This window comes from Pundamilia nyererei, unplaced genomic scaffold, assembly GCF_000239375.1.
Source record: "Pundamilia nyererei isolate P.nyererei 1_Seehausen unplaced genomic scaffold, PunNye1.0 scaffold00097, whole genome shotgun sequence".
NCBI lineage: Eukaryota > Metazoa > Chordata > Actinopteri > Cichliformes > Cichlidae > Pundamilia > Pundamilia nyererei.
The window spans coordinates 584,401-597,419 of record NW_005187498.1 but is presented as its reverse complement, the minus strand read 5'-3'; the positions used below and the strand labels follow the sequence as shown (position 1 = coordinate 597,419).

Here is a 13,019-nt window from a genome sequence, read left to right as displayed (position 1 = left end):
CACACACACACACACACACACACACACACACACACACACACACACACACCGGCTGTAAGACCTGCTGTTGAGAACTGGAGGTCTGCTTTAGTCAGTGCCATTTGGGAGAATACATGCTTCCAGATGTCCTCTCTGTAATTACAGTTAGACTCAGTAAATGAGAGGTTGGATCTTGGGCTGGTCCAGGCTGAGACCCTCCCTGACTATTTAAGCTGCTTTCCAGCACTGTGCAGATTTTTATGGAAATTCTAGTCTCTGCAACCACATTTTCAAATAACATCAGCAGAGAAAGCAGAAAGACTTGAGGTAAGGTGGTAACAGCTTTCATCAGATGTCTTTGGATAATATACTTTGGTTAATGTTAATTCCATTTCTGATTTGTTACTCTAGAGGATTTCTTTTATTACTAAAGATTTATCAGAGTTATTGGTGTATTTTGTCACATGTAGTGAAGAACAGCAGTGAACATAAGATTAAGGAAAGCAGTCATATATGAGGTAAAAAACAAACAACCAAACAAAAAAAAGTCATCTTTTTTTCTTGCTTAGGTGTTCAAAATGTCAATCGCCCAGGCAGCGGCCAAGGCCATGCTATCTGATGCCCTGCTGCGGGATGACTCTGGGATACACCGTATCAGCCACCTGGAACTGGAGCTTCCTCTTGACAAGGTCATCAAGTTTGTGTCTGTGGGCCTTCCGCTGATGCTGGTGTGCATGGCATTTGCCCGTGAAATCTCCCTGGGTGAGCAACTGTTTTTTTTAATACTATGTCAGGACATTTGTTTTGCATTCCATTTGCTTTTGCCCTTAATTATACCCTCATGAATATTATAGGTCTTTTTTTCTCCATGCTCTTATTGGATTTTGTGGTCCTTGTTTTAGCAATGTTAATAGTCCTCCTTGTACACGAATCTTGTACTTTTTGTTCCTAAATGTCTTTTTAATCATTTGCATGTAGCTGAATTCATGATAAGGATGAGTCTCATACTTAGCGAAATAGACCTAATATTTCTAATATTACTAATATTTCTGCTGCTCTTCAAACTACCCCCCCCCCCTAATACGGTTCTTAACTTTTTTAATCTCTACAGATTTGCAGGTTCGATAAAACAGAGTTTTATCCCACATTCCCTCTTACAATAAATATACAAGGAAATTTAATATAAAGAACTGTAAAACAAAGATATTAATTACTCAGTCATGGAAGAGGAAAGATTTAAACATCTGTCATAAAAGGAAGATTGTAACGGCTGACTCCATTAAGACCCCCTCAAAGCCTCAACAGTACATGTTATGCAACATTGACAACACATCATGAAATTACTGAAAACAAGAAATAACAAAGGGTTTAAAACTCCATTCAGCACTTTATTGTTTTTGCTGCCATTTCTTCTGCTGTCAGAGGGGAAAATAAAAAAATATATAATTTAAGTGGAACAAGCACACAGATACTATATCCCCGGCCATTCATAACAAAAAGAGCACAGCTGACAATCATAAATATACTTGGCAGGTCCACAAGTGTATTGCTGCAGAGACTGACTGTCTTGACCTTGAACTAAACGTCTTCTCTACAGAGCCGGTGTGCAATCAGCCTGATGCACCTGATACTAATTGAAACAGGGGATGATTGAGAGGAGTGTTCACTAACGGTGGCAAGCTGTAATTACCAGCCAAAGTTTTTCTCTAGCAGCTCCCCTCTATTTAAGTCAAATGAGAGGATGTGTTGATTAACCAGAGGAGGGGATGGGGAGTGTGTGTGTAGGACATGACATGGTCCTGAGATTCACAGCTCATCTGCTGCATCTTGGCTGCTTATCTGCTGGCTTGTCAGTTTCACAACAGTGCCTGAGTGTACTGTTGTCTGGAGCCTGGTTTACTTGCACCTGTGCTCTTAGCCAAGAAGCCTTGTTTAAAGCACAAATGTGGAGGCGATCTCCCAATATTAAGTGAGGATTGAAAGGAGGTGATAGAAGCAGGGACAGAACTTTTTTCAACTCCCTCATTTTGTCAAATGGCTTGCACAGGTAGGGAACTGAAGGGGAAAATATTGTTACAAGACTTCATGAGAAGGCATGCTCTGTTGTTTTTGTTTATATATTTTTTTATTTAGGAATTATTTAGCAATATGTAAGAAGCTGCATGAAACCATAACTGGCATGGTTAGTACATAATAATAATAATTATAATAATGCTTTCACAGCATGTCTTTTATCCAGTCTTCCTTCTCTCTCCCCAACCGGTCGTGGCAGATGGCTGCTTCACCCTGAGCTTGGTTCTGCCGGAGGTTTATTCCTGTTAAAAGGGACTTTGTCTTTCCCACTGTCGCCAAAGTGCTTGCTCATACCTGGTTGAATGATTGTTGGATTTTTCTCTGTATGCATTATTGTAGGTTCTGCCTTACAATATAAAGTATCTTGAGGTGACTGTTGTTGTGATTTGGCGCTGTATAAATAACATTGTATTGAACTGAATTGAAAAACTCCTGGTTTCTAATCCACCATGTGGCTGTGTGGAGCATGTTCTCCCCATGTCTGCTTGGGTTCTTAATTTTAGCACTTAACTAGGACTGAATAATTACAAAAATATGCACACCCATGAAATAAGTGGGCCATGCACTATATCGTGAGGTGGAGTGGTGAGAGAAATTATATCCTGGCAGTAGAGTAGTGGCAGCATATTTGTACTTATATTGAGCTGGCCAAATGTGGAGGGTGCAAGGATAAAACAGACTCTTTCTCTTGCAAAGCTGCAAGTAGGTGGGGCACACTTTGATGTCTTCTAACTCTAGCTCTCTGTTTAAGGGTGGAGCACCCTTGAGAAATGACAGATGGGTGTGGGTGGACAATATGTGGTAATATAAAGGTGAACTAAATATAAGGTGGGTGAGCATAAATTTGGAACACAGTCACCCAGAGTTTTTCTTTTTCTTTTAAATGCCATGTTGCCACTTGGAAAATCAGTGAAAGGGAAAGGGCATGCAGCACCTCAGATGTACAGCATGTGTCTAGCATTGGACTTTTAGGATGGAAAACTCTGTGTGTGTGTGTGTGTGTGTGTGTGTGTGTGTGTGTGTGTGTGTGTGTGTGTGTGCGAGAGAGAGAGAGAGAGAGAGAGAGAGAGAGATTGCTACTGTGCAGTGGCTTACAGGCATATTGACAAAACAGAATCAACTGATGTTGCATGAAGTAATTTTCCACATTTTCACATCAGGTTATAGATCAATATTTGTATATTCTGCAGGGCCTCAGATCAGCTGTTTTCCTCCCAGTAACTTCACTGTGAAGCAGGCCAGCTATATAGACACATACTGCTGGGACTCTCTCATGCATCATGAGTTTGACAGTGATGGGAACTTCGAGGAGCGCTCCCTCTGGGTACACAAAGTGAGTTCAAATATTCTGATCAAGCACTCTTGAATGTTATTCCTGCCTAGAGTGGATGATAAACTGCTGAAAGCCCTGCAAAATTTCAGTCAAAAATGTCAGTGTACCACATTTCTGACTTAAGGATTGATTTAGTTTAGTTTTTTCTAAAAACCCTTTACAAATCATTCATGCTTCTTCATTTGTAATAATAAAGACTTATTAATAAAAGATCAGTAGTGAGACTGGCTGTTTTTTTGTTTCATCTATACGATTGGGTGTTTCTTCTCCATTTATTCCTAATTTCTGTTGTCATTGTCTGTCCAGATGTTCCCTTACTCTCTTCTGGCCATGGCCGTGCTGATGTACCTCCCAGCTCTACTCTGGCGCCAGCTTGTCATGCCCACACTGGGATCAGACCTGCTCTTCATAATTGATGAACTAGACAAGTCCTACAACCGCTCAGTCCGAATGGCCCAAAACATTCTGGATATGCGCCAGAACACTAAGAACCCGCTGACGTTTCAGGCTGAGTTGCAGCGGTAAGGGACTTATGATTGTTAGTTTGTAAACACAAGTGTTCATACGCTTTGAGTAGCTTCAGCGTATGAATATTGATTCACTCACATGTCTAGTTGCATAAATCTCCAAGGACTCATGTGATAAAACTAGGTCATTGCAGCAGCATTAAAAGTATCTATCATTCAGAGGATACAAAAGTGATGCTCTTCTGTCTCTTGATAAACTAGGAAAGCTAAGAGCGATCGCTTCCTCTCCCACAGCAACTACCCTTGTTATACCCTTAAGCAAAGCGCTTAGCTACCAACAGTCTCAGTACTGTTGGTATTGTGGTCAGGAACTCCTAGGAGCCAAAAGTAGAACATTGTGGTTGTGTTGGGTGGCTCCCAGCTGTGTGTATTTGTAGCAGTACGACTATGGTTATAATGCTGAGTTTGTTCTTGTGTCATTGCAGGGCCAAAAAGAAGCGGTACTTTGAGTACCCCCTTCTGGAGAGACACATGCAGTGCAAACAAAACTCGTACTTTCTTGTTAGCATGCTTTTCTTGCGGGGCTTCCTCCTCCTGATCTTCATGACTGCTGCCTGCCTGTACCTGGCCTACTTCCATCTGTCTGCCTTCCTGCAGGATGAGTTTAGCTGCTTTGTACGCACAGGGATGCTGCGAGATCAGAACTGGATCCCTGAATTGGTTCAGTGTAAAATGATTGGCCAGTTAGTCTTTCAGGTGATAAGTGTTGCTAATGGTGCCATCTATATCCTATTGGCACCTATCGTCCTCTTCAGCCTCCTTCGACTCTTTGTTTGGGATACCACCTTCATTTCTATCTATGAGGTCCTCCCAGCGCTGGACCTCATCAACAGACGACGGCTAGGTTGCCCACTGAACGACCTCAATGTCCTCTTGCTCTTCTTACGTGCCAATATAGCTCACTTGAAGTCCTATGGGCAGGTGAGGGCTTTGTGTTCTCTGGCACCCCCACAGGTGGGAAACACCACAGCACAACAAGGTTTACATGCAATGCTGACCCAAGAGGAAATAGAGGAGCATGAAGAGGCAGCAAAGGAGCTTGCTGAGGAAGTTGGGGAGGCCAGGGAGGAAGGGAAACTCAACTTAGTGGACATCATGACTATTCTGGGAGCAGCACAGGGAAGAGTGGTGAACTGCAATGAGAAGAGGCCTCTGGTGGAGGAGAACATGAGTCTCGGTACCGTAACGCTTATCTACACACTCAAACGCCTTCTGCTAGTGGCTATTTTTGTTTACGTCATTTGGGATGTACAGAAAATCATTAAGTGACCTACAGACGCAGGTTCTAAAAAGGGAATAACAAATGTTTTACATATATAGTAGGGTGGCTTTCACAGTGCTCATTGCATAGAAATGAAGGTCATGTCCAACAGGACTTTAAGGAAGCAGTTTGATAAGCAGTGGCAACTAAAGAATCCAAGTCACAATATTTTTTCTGTGTGGTTTTAAACTGCACTGGTTTTTGTCTTCCTGTATGTAACCACAGCAGAGCACCTACGTTTCTAAAAGAGTCTTTTCAAAACACTGGCTTATGCTTACATCAATAGATACGTTGATAGATAGGTAGTTATAGAGTTGTGGTACTTCCTAGTCCTACTGAATTTCCTGGAGGAACCCACCCGAGGGATTAATAAAGTTTCATCTAATCTCTCTAACTGCCCTCTCCGTCTCTTTACAGAGCCAAACCACCAGGGGTACCATGAGTTGAAGGAGACTGCACCATTTAGTCATTACTAGGCCTCCTATGGACTTAATCAATATGATAACATGGGGGAATAAGAAAGGGAAGGGGTGGGCTGAAAACAAAACAAAACAAAAACATTTTTTGAGTTATAATGCAAAAAGTTCTGGCTGTAAATGTCAATGGAGCAGGATTTGTCAGTTTTCTACAATATCTGCCACTGAATTTCTTTGTGTCTCTCAGTATAGGCGACTAAATTACTAAAGGACAGTGTGCAAGAGAACACTCTTTGACAACATGACATTTGTCAGAAATCAGAATTCCATAAATATACAGTCCATACTGTACACTCCTGATTTCCATCAAGACACAAAAGAACATATTCAGTGGCAGCTATGGGTGCTATTCGTTTTCCGCAACTTCCATTGCATAATTTTATACAAGGTGAGGGTATTGAATATTTTATTTGATGTATTCCTGTCTTTTATCCTTTGTTTTCTGTGAATTACAGACACTTGTATTCTATATATTTCCAAATAAATAAATACTGTTTTTATTTAGTTGTGTGTTTTTTTAATCAGAATGAAACCACACGAAGTTGCAGTTTTTGTATTTTACATTTATCGAAGAGCTTCTACTCTACTACATCAAAGTCATACTGAGCTCTTTATTAAAGGCTGACTGAGAGCCACTCATTTTAAAAGTGATTTTATTTGTATTTCACACAATTCTGTTCTTTCTTAATGCACAAATAACAGAGATTTGTAAGTAACAGTAAACACACACAAATTAATTACACTGAGGTCCAAGCCAATTCATATGAAATGGAAATCGTAACGTATAAAATTACCAAAATGTAATTAGTTTCTAGACTTTACATTATTTATTATTGCACCAGTTCTTACAGGCATCACACAATACTCGTATACTTGTGTTATGTTCTTAGGTAAATTGAACATTCCAAGAAACGTGGCCCCCCCTCTCCAACACCACCCAAGAAAGAGCCAAAACTGTAGCAATCTCTCTCTTTTGAAATGCTATTTAGTCAATTATTTATCTCTAGAGGTCCCTAAGCTTCCCTACCAAACAAAAGTCAACCAAAAAACAATTTGCTTTTCTAATGTTTTTCTACTTTGAAAAACAGGAGAAAACTGAGTTCAACAGAAAAAGCTTCTCACTCCTACAAGACTGCTGCAGTAGACAATAAATATATACATTGAAAGGGTTACAAATGACCTATTTCACAAAGCTATTTACAGTTATTTACAATGGAATACTCATATTTTGTATTTTAAATACGCCGGTACATGTATTCCTTTACTCCCCAACACTGATCAAGACACACCCATGTCCCACCTGAGATAGAGGAGAGAGAGAGGAATCACACACACATATATGACCCAGATGTTCCTGGGTCATAACAACTTCTTTAGAATGAGATGGTGGAGTAATTGTACAGAAAAACTTTCAGTGTTTCAACAAAGCAAGTAGTTTACCCATAGTTGTCTTTGAGTATCTGTGTGCTTCTGAGCAACCAAAAGACCCACAAGAAGAGTTGTGTCACCTTGACCGACTGTTCTATAAGACAAACCCAGAATTACTGCTGAGGTGAATTTTCCACAGATTAAAGAATGCAATTATTTTGATATAGTCAAAGACAAAAGCAGGGAGGTTGTTGGGCGGATAATGGAGACCATGGGTTCAAAGGAATGCAATGCAGATCTGAGACTTATAATGAACAAGCTCCCATTTTGGAAGTCCAATTATAAACAGTGTGTTTCAGGATTTGGGACGACTGCAGAATGTAATGTTTTTCTTTCTGTTCTTTGAAGCAGAAAGTCATGGACCACAGAGCACTTTCAGTCAAGACACTTTTCAGCTTTCATATATTCTGGCTGGATAGGCTTTCTGACTTTAAATAAAATATGCCACTTGTACTGGATACCAGGTTTCTGTATGCTAATTCCACAGGTCTCGTTTAACCATTGCACTTCATAGCACTTATCTTCCTCTAAGAGATCTAGAAACACTTATTCATGCCTTCATCACCTCTAGACTGGAGTACTGCAATTCTCTCTATTTGGGTCTTCAACACTCATCTCTCCATCGCTTGCAGTTAGTCCAAAATGCCGCTGCACATCTTTTAACAGGTGTTAGAATGTATGAACGCATCACTCCAGTTTTAGCAAATTTACACTGGCTCCCTGTAAAATATCATATTGATTTTAAGATTCTTTTACTTACTTCTAAAGTTTTAAATAATATGGCGCCTGTTATTTAAACGAACTCCTCAACATGTATGACCCCAAAAGAGCACTGAGATCTTCTAGCCAGATGCTCTTAGCACAACTAAGGTCTCGATTGAAGCATAGAGGAGATCGGGCCTTCGCAGTAGCAGCACCCAGACTCTGGAATAATCTGCCAGAGGAGATTCGTACTTCAGAGTCTATTCAGTCTTTTAAATCACGTGTTAAAACTCACTTTTTTACTTTGGCTTTTAATTCGAGTTCAGTATGAGTACTATCAGGCCTGTTTTATGTTCCATCCATCCAACCATTCGCTTCTGCTTCTCCTTTTCAGGGTCGCGGGGGGCGCTGGAGCCTATCCCAGCTGTCATAGGGCGAGAGGCGGGGTATTCTGTCGCAGGGCCCTGTTTTATGTTTTTATTGTTAATTCACTGTCTTGTTATTTGTCTCTATTAGTTTCTAATTTATCTATATTTCCATTGTTTTCTCTTGTTTTTAACCAATTGTGAGTACTTTGGTCAACTCTGTTGTTTTTAAACGTGTTATACAAATACATTTTGAATTGAATAGCATTTTTGCTGCTATAGATTTCTGTATGTTTTATTATGCTTAAAACAGTTTTTAATATTTTCATCCTGTGTTGAGCAAACTGCAATGAAATTTCATTTACTAAATGACAGCAAAAGTAATTTAGTATATTTCTGTCTGTGTAGAAAAGCAGCTCTCTGATTCAGGCCACTCGAGGGCACCATTGAGTCATACTAAAATGATGCTGAAATAATGCTGCTAAAATATTATATATATATATTACAATAAAAATCTGAATATATAGAATGAAACCTGATAATATAGAATGAATGAACTTCATGTTTGGGGGTTAGGTTTTTCTGAATTCTCTGCCTCTACAAAATGGCATCAGCTGAACTATTTCAGTACTTTGTAGAGTTTGACAACTGTTCAAACTGCATATGGTACAAATAATTTGGAGTCTTTACCTTGAACATCATATTTTTATTTAGCAACATTTCTAATGCTAATGAATAATGTTCAACAAAATATTTCTGGGAGAAGATTATGCACAATTCTTGAGGGATTTTATCAATCACTGATGGAGATGTCAACTGAGGTAACACTTCAAGCAGAAGCTGAAGCACATGATATGGGGTCATTACACCATTTTACATCTCAAAGAGGAAGGCCAAGGAAGGAAGGAAGGAGGCCAGGGATTGGTCAGTACCACGGTCCAGGATGACACAACAGAGATCCATGACCAGGGCTGGACTGGGACAAAAAATCGTCCCGGGCATTTTGACTAGAGACCAGCCCATCAGGTATTATAGGAAAAGCCATAATGCCTTTGAATGAAAACAAACGCTGTTGTGACAGTGACGTTCACTGTCTTGTTGGGATATATGTATGATTTCTATACATTTTACACCAGATGACCACTTTGGTTGTAAGATTCGGATAATTATTTGATTTGATTTGATTTGATTTGATATACCTTTTTTTAGTCCCACAGGGGGAAATTTCATAAGGCTGCCGACCTATTGCACACAATGGCGGCGCCATCTTACCCTCCGACCATACATACAAGACACAAAACATCACATGGGGAAAACAGGTCAGAGAGGTATAACAATAGAAAATGCACCACATGAGGAAAGATAAGGAGAAAAAAATAACTCCCCTCAGATTGAGCTCCAACAGGGAGATCAGTTTGAGAACAGAAAAAAAACAGCTTTATTAAAAGCTAGACATTTTAAACGAGAATAAGAAGGAAAAGCATTTCTTTGTGCTCCCTTTCCCTGGAAATGCCCTACCTGCACCCCTGGGATAACTTTGGTAGACCCGCCCCTGCACAGTTACCAGCTGTCAGTTATGTAGAAAAGAATCCTGGTGTTATTTGTCTCTCAGAAACAGTTCATAACTTGCCTTTGGCCAATCCACCACCTTTCATTGTTTTTACTGTTACAAAAAAACCCCCAAAAAACCCATCAGCCCATAAAAACAAAAAATCACCATCGGTCCACCGGGCAAAAGTCCAGCTGTGTCCATGAATACATCAGGAAGATGGCCCAACCGACTGCGTGCTCATTGAATACCTCAGACAGTAGAAACCCAAAAAAGAGGAGGAAGATGAGGAATCATCATGGAAGGATCGGCCCCTGCAACCGGTAACCTAACCTGTAATATTTCAAACTGTTACTGTTTGATTACTTACTACTATACTGTACCCTCAATTTTACAATAAATTAGTACACACCATAGCCAATTAGAAGAAGTCTTCCAAACAGGAAAGGAGCCAAATAGTCAGTAGTTCTCATTGAGCCCTCTCAGATTGAAGAGCCATTCATGTTCAGAAGGCGGTGTAAATCTTCACTTTGCATTTAACTCAGGTTTCCTTTCAAACCTGCTTCCCTTCTTCCAAGAGACTAATCTGTGTCTTTTTTTCTTCATTGAGTTAGTCAAGTGTCACTTAATTTCTTTGTATAGCTGCTAACATACAGTCCTTCTTCCCCACAAAAAAAAACAGTTGCTGCTGCACTGCTTTTAATACAAAGTGACAGCACAATCTGCTAAATTAGATTTTATGAACTGATTATACATTGAACTATGTAGTGTTGACTGAGCTATTAGAGATTCATTTCTCAAAATCTTTAACGGTTTGGTGACATAGCCACAATTTCTACATTTTATTCTACTGAAGGTCTTTAAGACAGCAATAATATGTAATGTAATAAGCTATGCAATGATCTAAAACAGCAATAGGCTGAATAAACTTGATAAGCTATATCCAGAACAAGATGAATAATGTTATTGTTTACTTGGCTCATAATATATATTCTGCAGTTTTTATTATTTCTTCTTACCAGTCTATGCCAACAAAGAGTAACTTTGAAGCCAAGTACAGCTGTCAGCAGGAGATTTAAAAAAATAATGTCTATGAAACTGGAACTTTTCAACAACTTAATTGCCCAGAGGTATACACTTTCTGTCTAAACGTACAAGGTTATTGGATGGTGAATCACAAGCAGAAGACTGATCTGAAGCAGGTTTCTCACAAATGATCATTACCTTTGGTCAACCCTGAAGGCTGTTAATATCTTTTCTGCCCATGTGAAGGACACTTTGGTTCTCAAAAACAATTTACTTTTCATTGAAAAAGATGCAGTGACAATATCAAGGACATAATTAATGCAAGGTTAAAAGTGGCATGCTGAATCTTCAATCCTTTTCACTTTTATTGTTCCATTGGATTAAAAAAAAGCTATTCTACTATGAACCAGAGAGAGTACTACTCGAAGCACAATGTGGTTTTTTTTCTGTCCTTGGTTTGTCCTCGCAGGATATATTGCAGAACTGGGCTGTCAGCATGACAAAATAGCTGTATGACATGCCAATATCTACTAATTTCTGCATGTTCACAGGAATGTACAGTATTTACATTACTACAGATACTGTGGCAATCCGCCTGTCAGTCTCCGACTTTCTTTTTATTCGGCAAGTAAAAAAACTACCATATTCATGAAAGACACACTACAGGACTATCTTACCAGCCTTAAAATACAAAATAAAAATTAAATAAAATACAGCAACAGAAAAACTTTTTGTTTTCAAAAAAAAGTTACAATTCCATATTTATCAATTCATTTGCTGATATAAAGCCACAATAACAGCATTTCATGTTTTCTCCTTTTAAAAATACAACAGTTTAGTTGTTTGTAAATTCCTTACAAACCACAAACCTCTAAGCAGGCTACTATTGAATAAATTTATATTAACATACATGATTTTATGTATAAATGAGATGTCATTTACAGAACACCAAGCCTCCCTAACTCTAGCCATTTCTTTACTCCAGACTCTTGACACTGACAAGCTGCTTATCTCAAGTGTCAAAGTCAAGTACAGCTGTCAGCAGGTAAGGATGTAGGATGACACAAAAATGGGGTGTGGGGGAGGGCTTACATTGTATTTCAGTCACTACTGTCAGCCCCTGACACTGATAGTATCCTGAAAAATGGAGATATATGTCTTCTCTACTCCAGTGTTCAGAAGCAGAGCACAACATACTGCATCTTTTTGGCAGATATAGTCAGTCATTTACATATTTCAAAATAATAAGCAGCTTGCTTGAAAAAAATAATAAACTTCAATCTTTTAACTGCAAGTGTCATAACAAGACGCTGTCAGTGCATACATGTTGCAGACTACAAAGACAAATTTAATGAAAGACAAACCTTTGTTCAAGACAAAGGAGTACAGCAGAAAACAAAGTGCGTGAGAATATATACAGAAACACCATAAACACAGGGAAGCACAACAAGGAACACAAAGTGATCAAGGGGTTAAATAGATACAAGAGGCAATCAAGGGATGGGAACCACCAAGGTCAGAGACACAACTTATATAAATCTATGATAACGAGAATAAATATTCAACAACAGAACCTGAAAATCCAAACTCAAAATGCAGGGTTGAAAACCATCTACATATTGGTAATGCTCTGGGGATTTCTTTTCTATGTTTAGTTTTATGGTTTAATGAATACTTTATCTTGTTCATTGTGTTTATTTTTAAGTCTTAAGTGAGACATGCACATAAAGAACTGAAGGACTCAACAGCTTTTGGACTCTGATAACATATTCTTTGGCTTGGAAATCAACTCTACTCCTTTATTTGCATAAATGGAGTTATGAATGTCTCTAAATGGCAGTACTTACACCCAGATTACTACCAAAATCTAGTAATCAGTCCCATCTGTCCAGCAGATTTCATTGGATGTCTGTTCTTATGCTGTTGATATTTCCTGCCAAAAGACAGACCAGTTATATATAACTTATGCAATAGCAGTGCAACTTATTTGATTCCATCCGTTTACACAAACAATATTGATTCTAATTATGCAACCATACACTTAAATCCTTACTGCTTTAACTTTAACTGCCAGTATGTCTAAATGTAATATAAAAAGTCTGGTGATGTGATCAAAATAGATGATAAAATGAATTTGAGAAGTGGCTGTTGAAAATAAATTTTTCTAGTGCATGCACAAGTGCCAAATTTCACAGAATCAGTATGGATTAATATTGGCAATTAATAATGTAAACACTCCATGCACACAAAATAAATGTTCCTAAGCCTCAAAAACATCCAGTAGAATAAACCACAGCAGT

General features: G+C 38.8%; 1 protein-coding gene across 2 annotated transcripts; it reads left to right on the top strand.

Moving 5' to 3' along the window:
- Window positions 1–133: 133 nt before the first annotated feature.
- LOC102210053 (pannexin-3) lies at window positions 134–6,149 on the top strand. 2 transcript variants are annotated; one of them, XM_005740095.1, is made up of 6 exons: window positions 134–306; window positions 549–741; window positions 3,243–3,385; window positions 3,692–3,906; window positions 4,338–5,089; window positions 5,591–6,149. In XM_005740095.1, the coding sequence occupies exons 2-6, from the start codon at window positions 558–560 to the stop codon at window positions 5,647–5,649; spliced, it is 1,353 nt and encodes a 450-aa protein (XP_005740152.1). In that variant the 5' UTR covers window positions 134–306; window positions 549–557; the 3' UTR covers window positions 5,650–6,149. The 2 variants fall into 2 exon arrangements, with proteins under 2 accessions (XP_005740152.1, XP_005740151.1); XM_005740094.1 differs by having other exon boundaries at window positions 4,338–5,655.
- Window positions 6,150–13,019: the final 6,870 nt, after the last annotated feature.

Bases quoted from the DNA above. Each gene is read 5' to 3' on its own strand.
- LOC102210053 (XM_005740094.1), top strand. From the start codon at position 558: ATGTCAATCGCCCAGGCAGCGGCCAAGGCCATGCTATCTGATGCCCTG. The intron at 742-3,242 runs GTGAGCAACTGT...TATATTCTGCAG, and splicing joins TGCCCGTGAAATCTCCCTGG to GGCCTCAGATCAGCTGTTTT. The intron at 3,907-4,337 runs GTAAGGGACTTA...GTGTCATTGCAG, and splicing joins TTTCAGGCTGAGTTGCAGCG to GGCCAAAAAGAAGCGGTACT.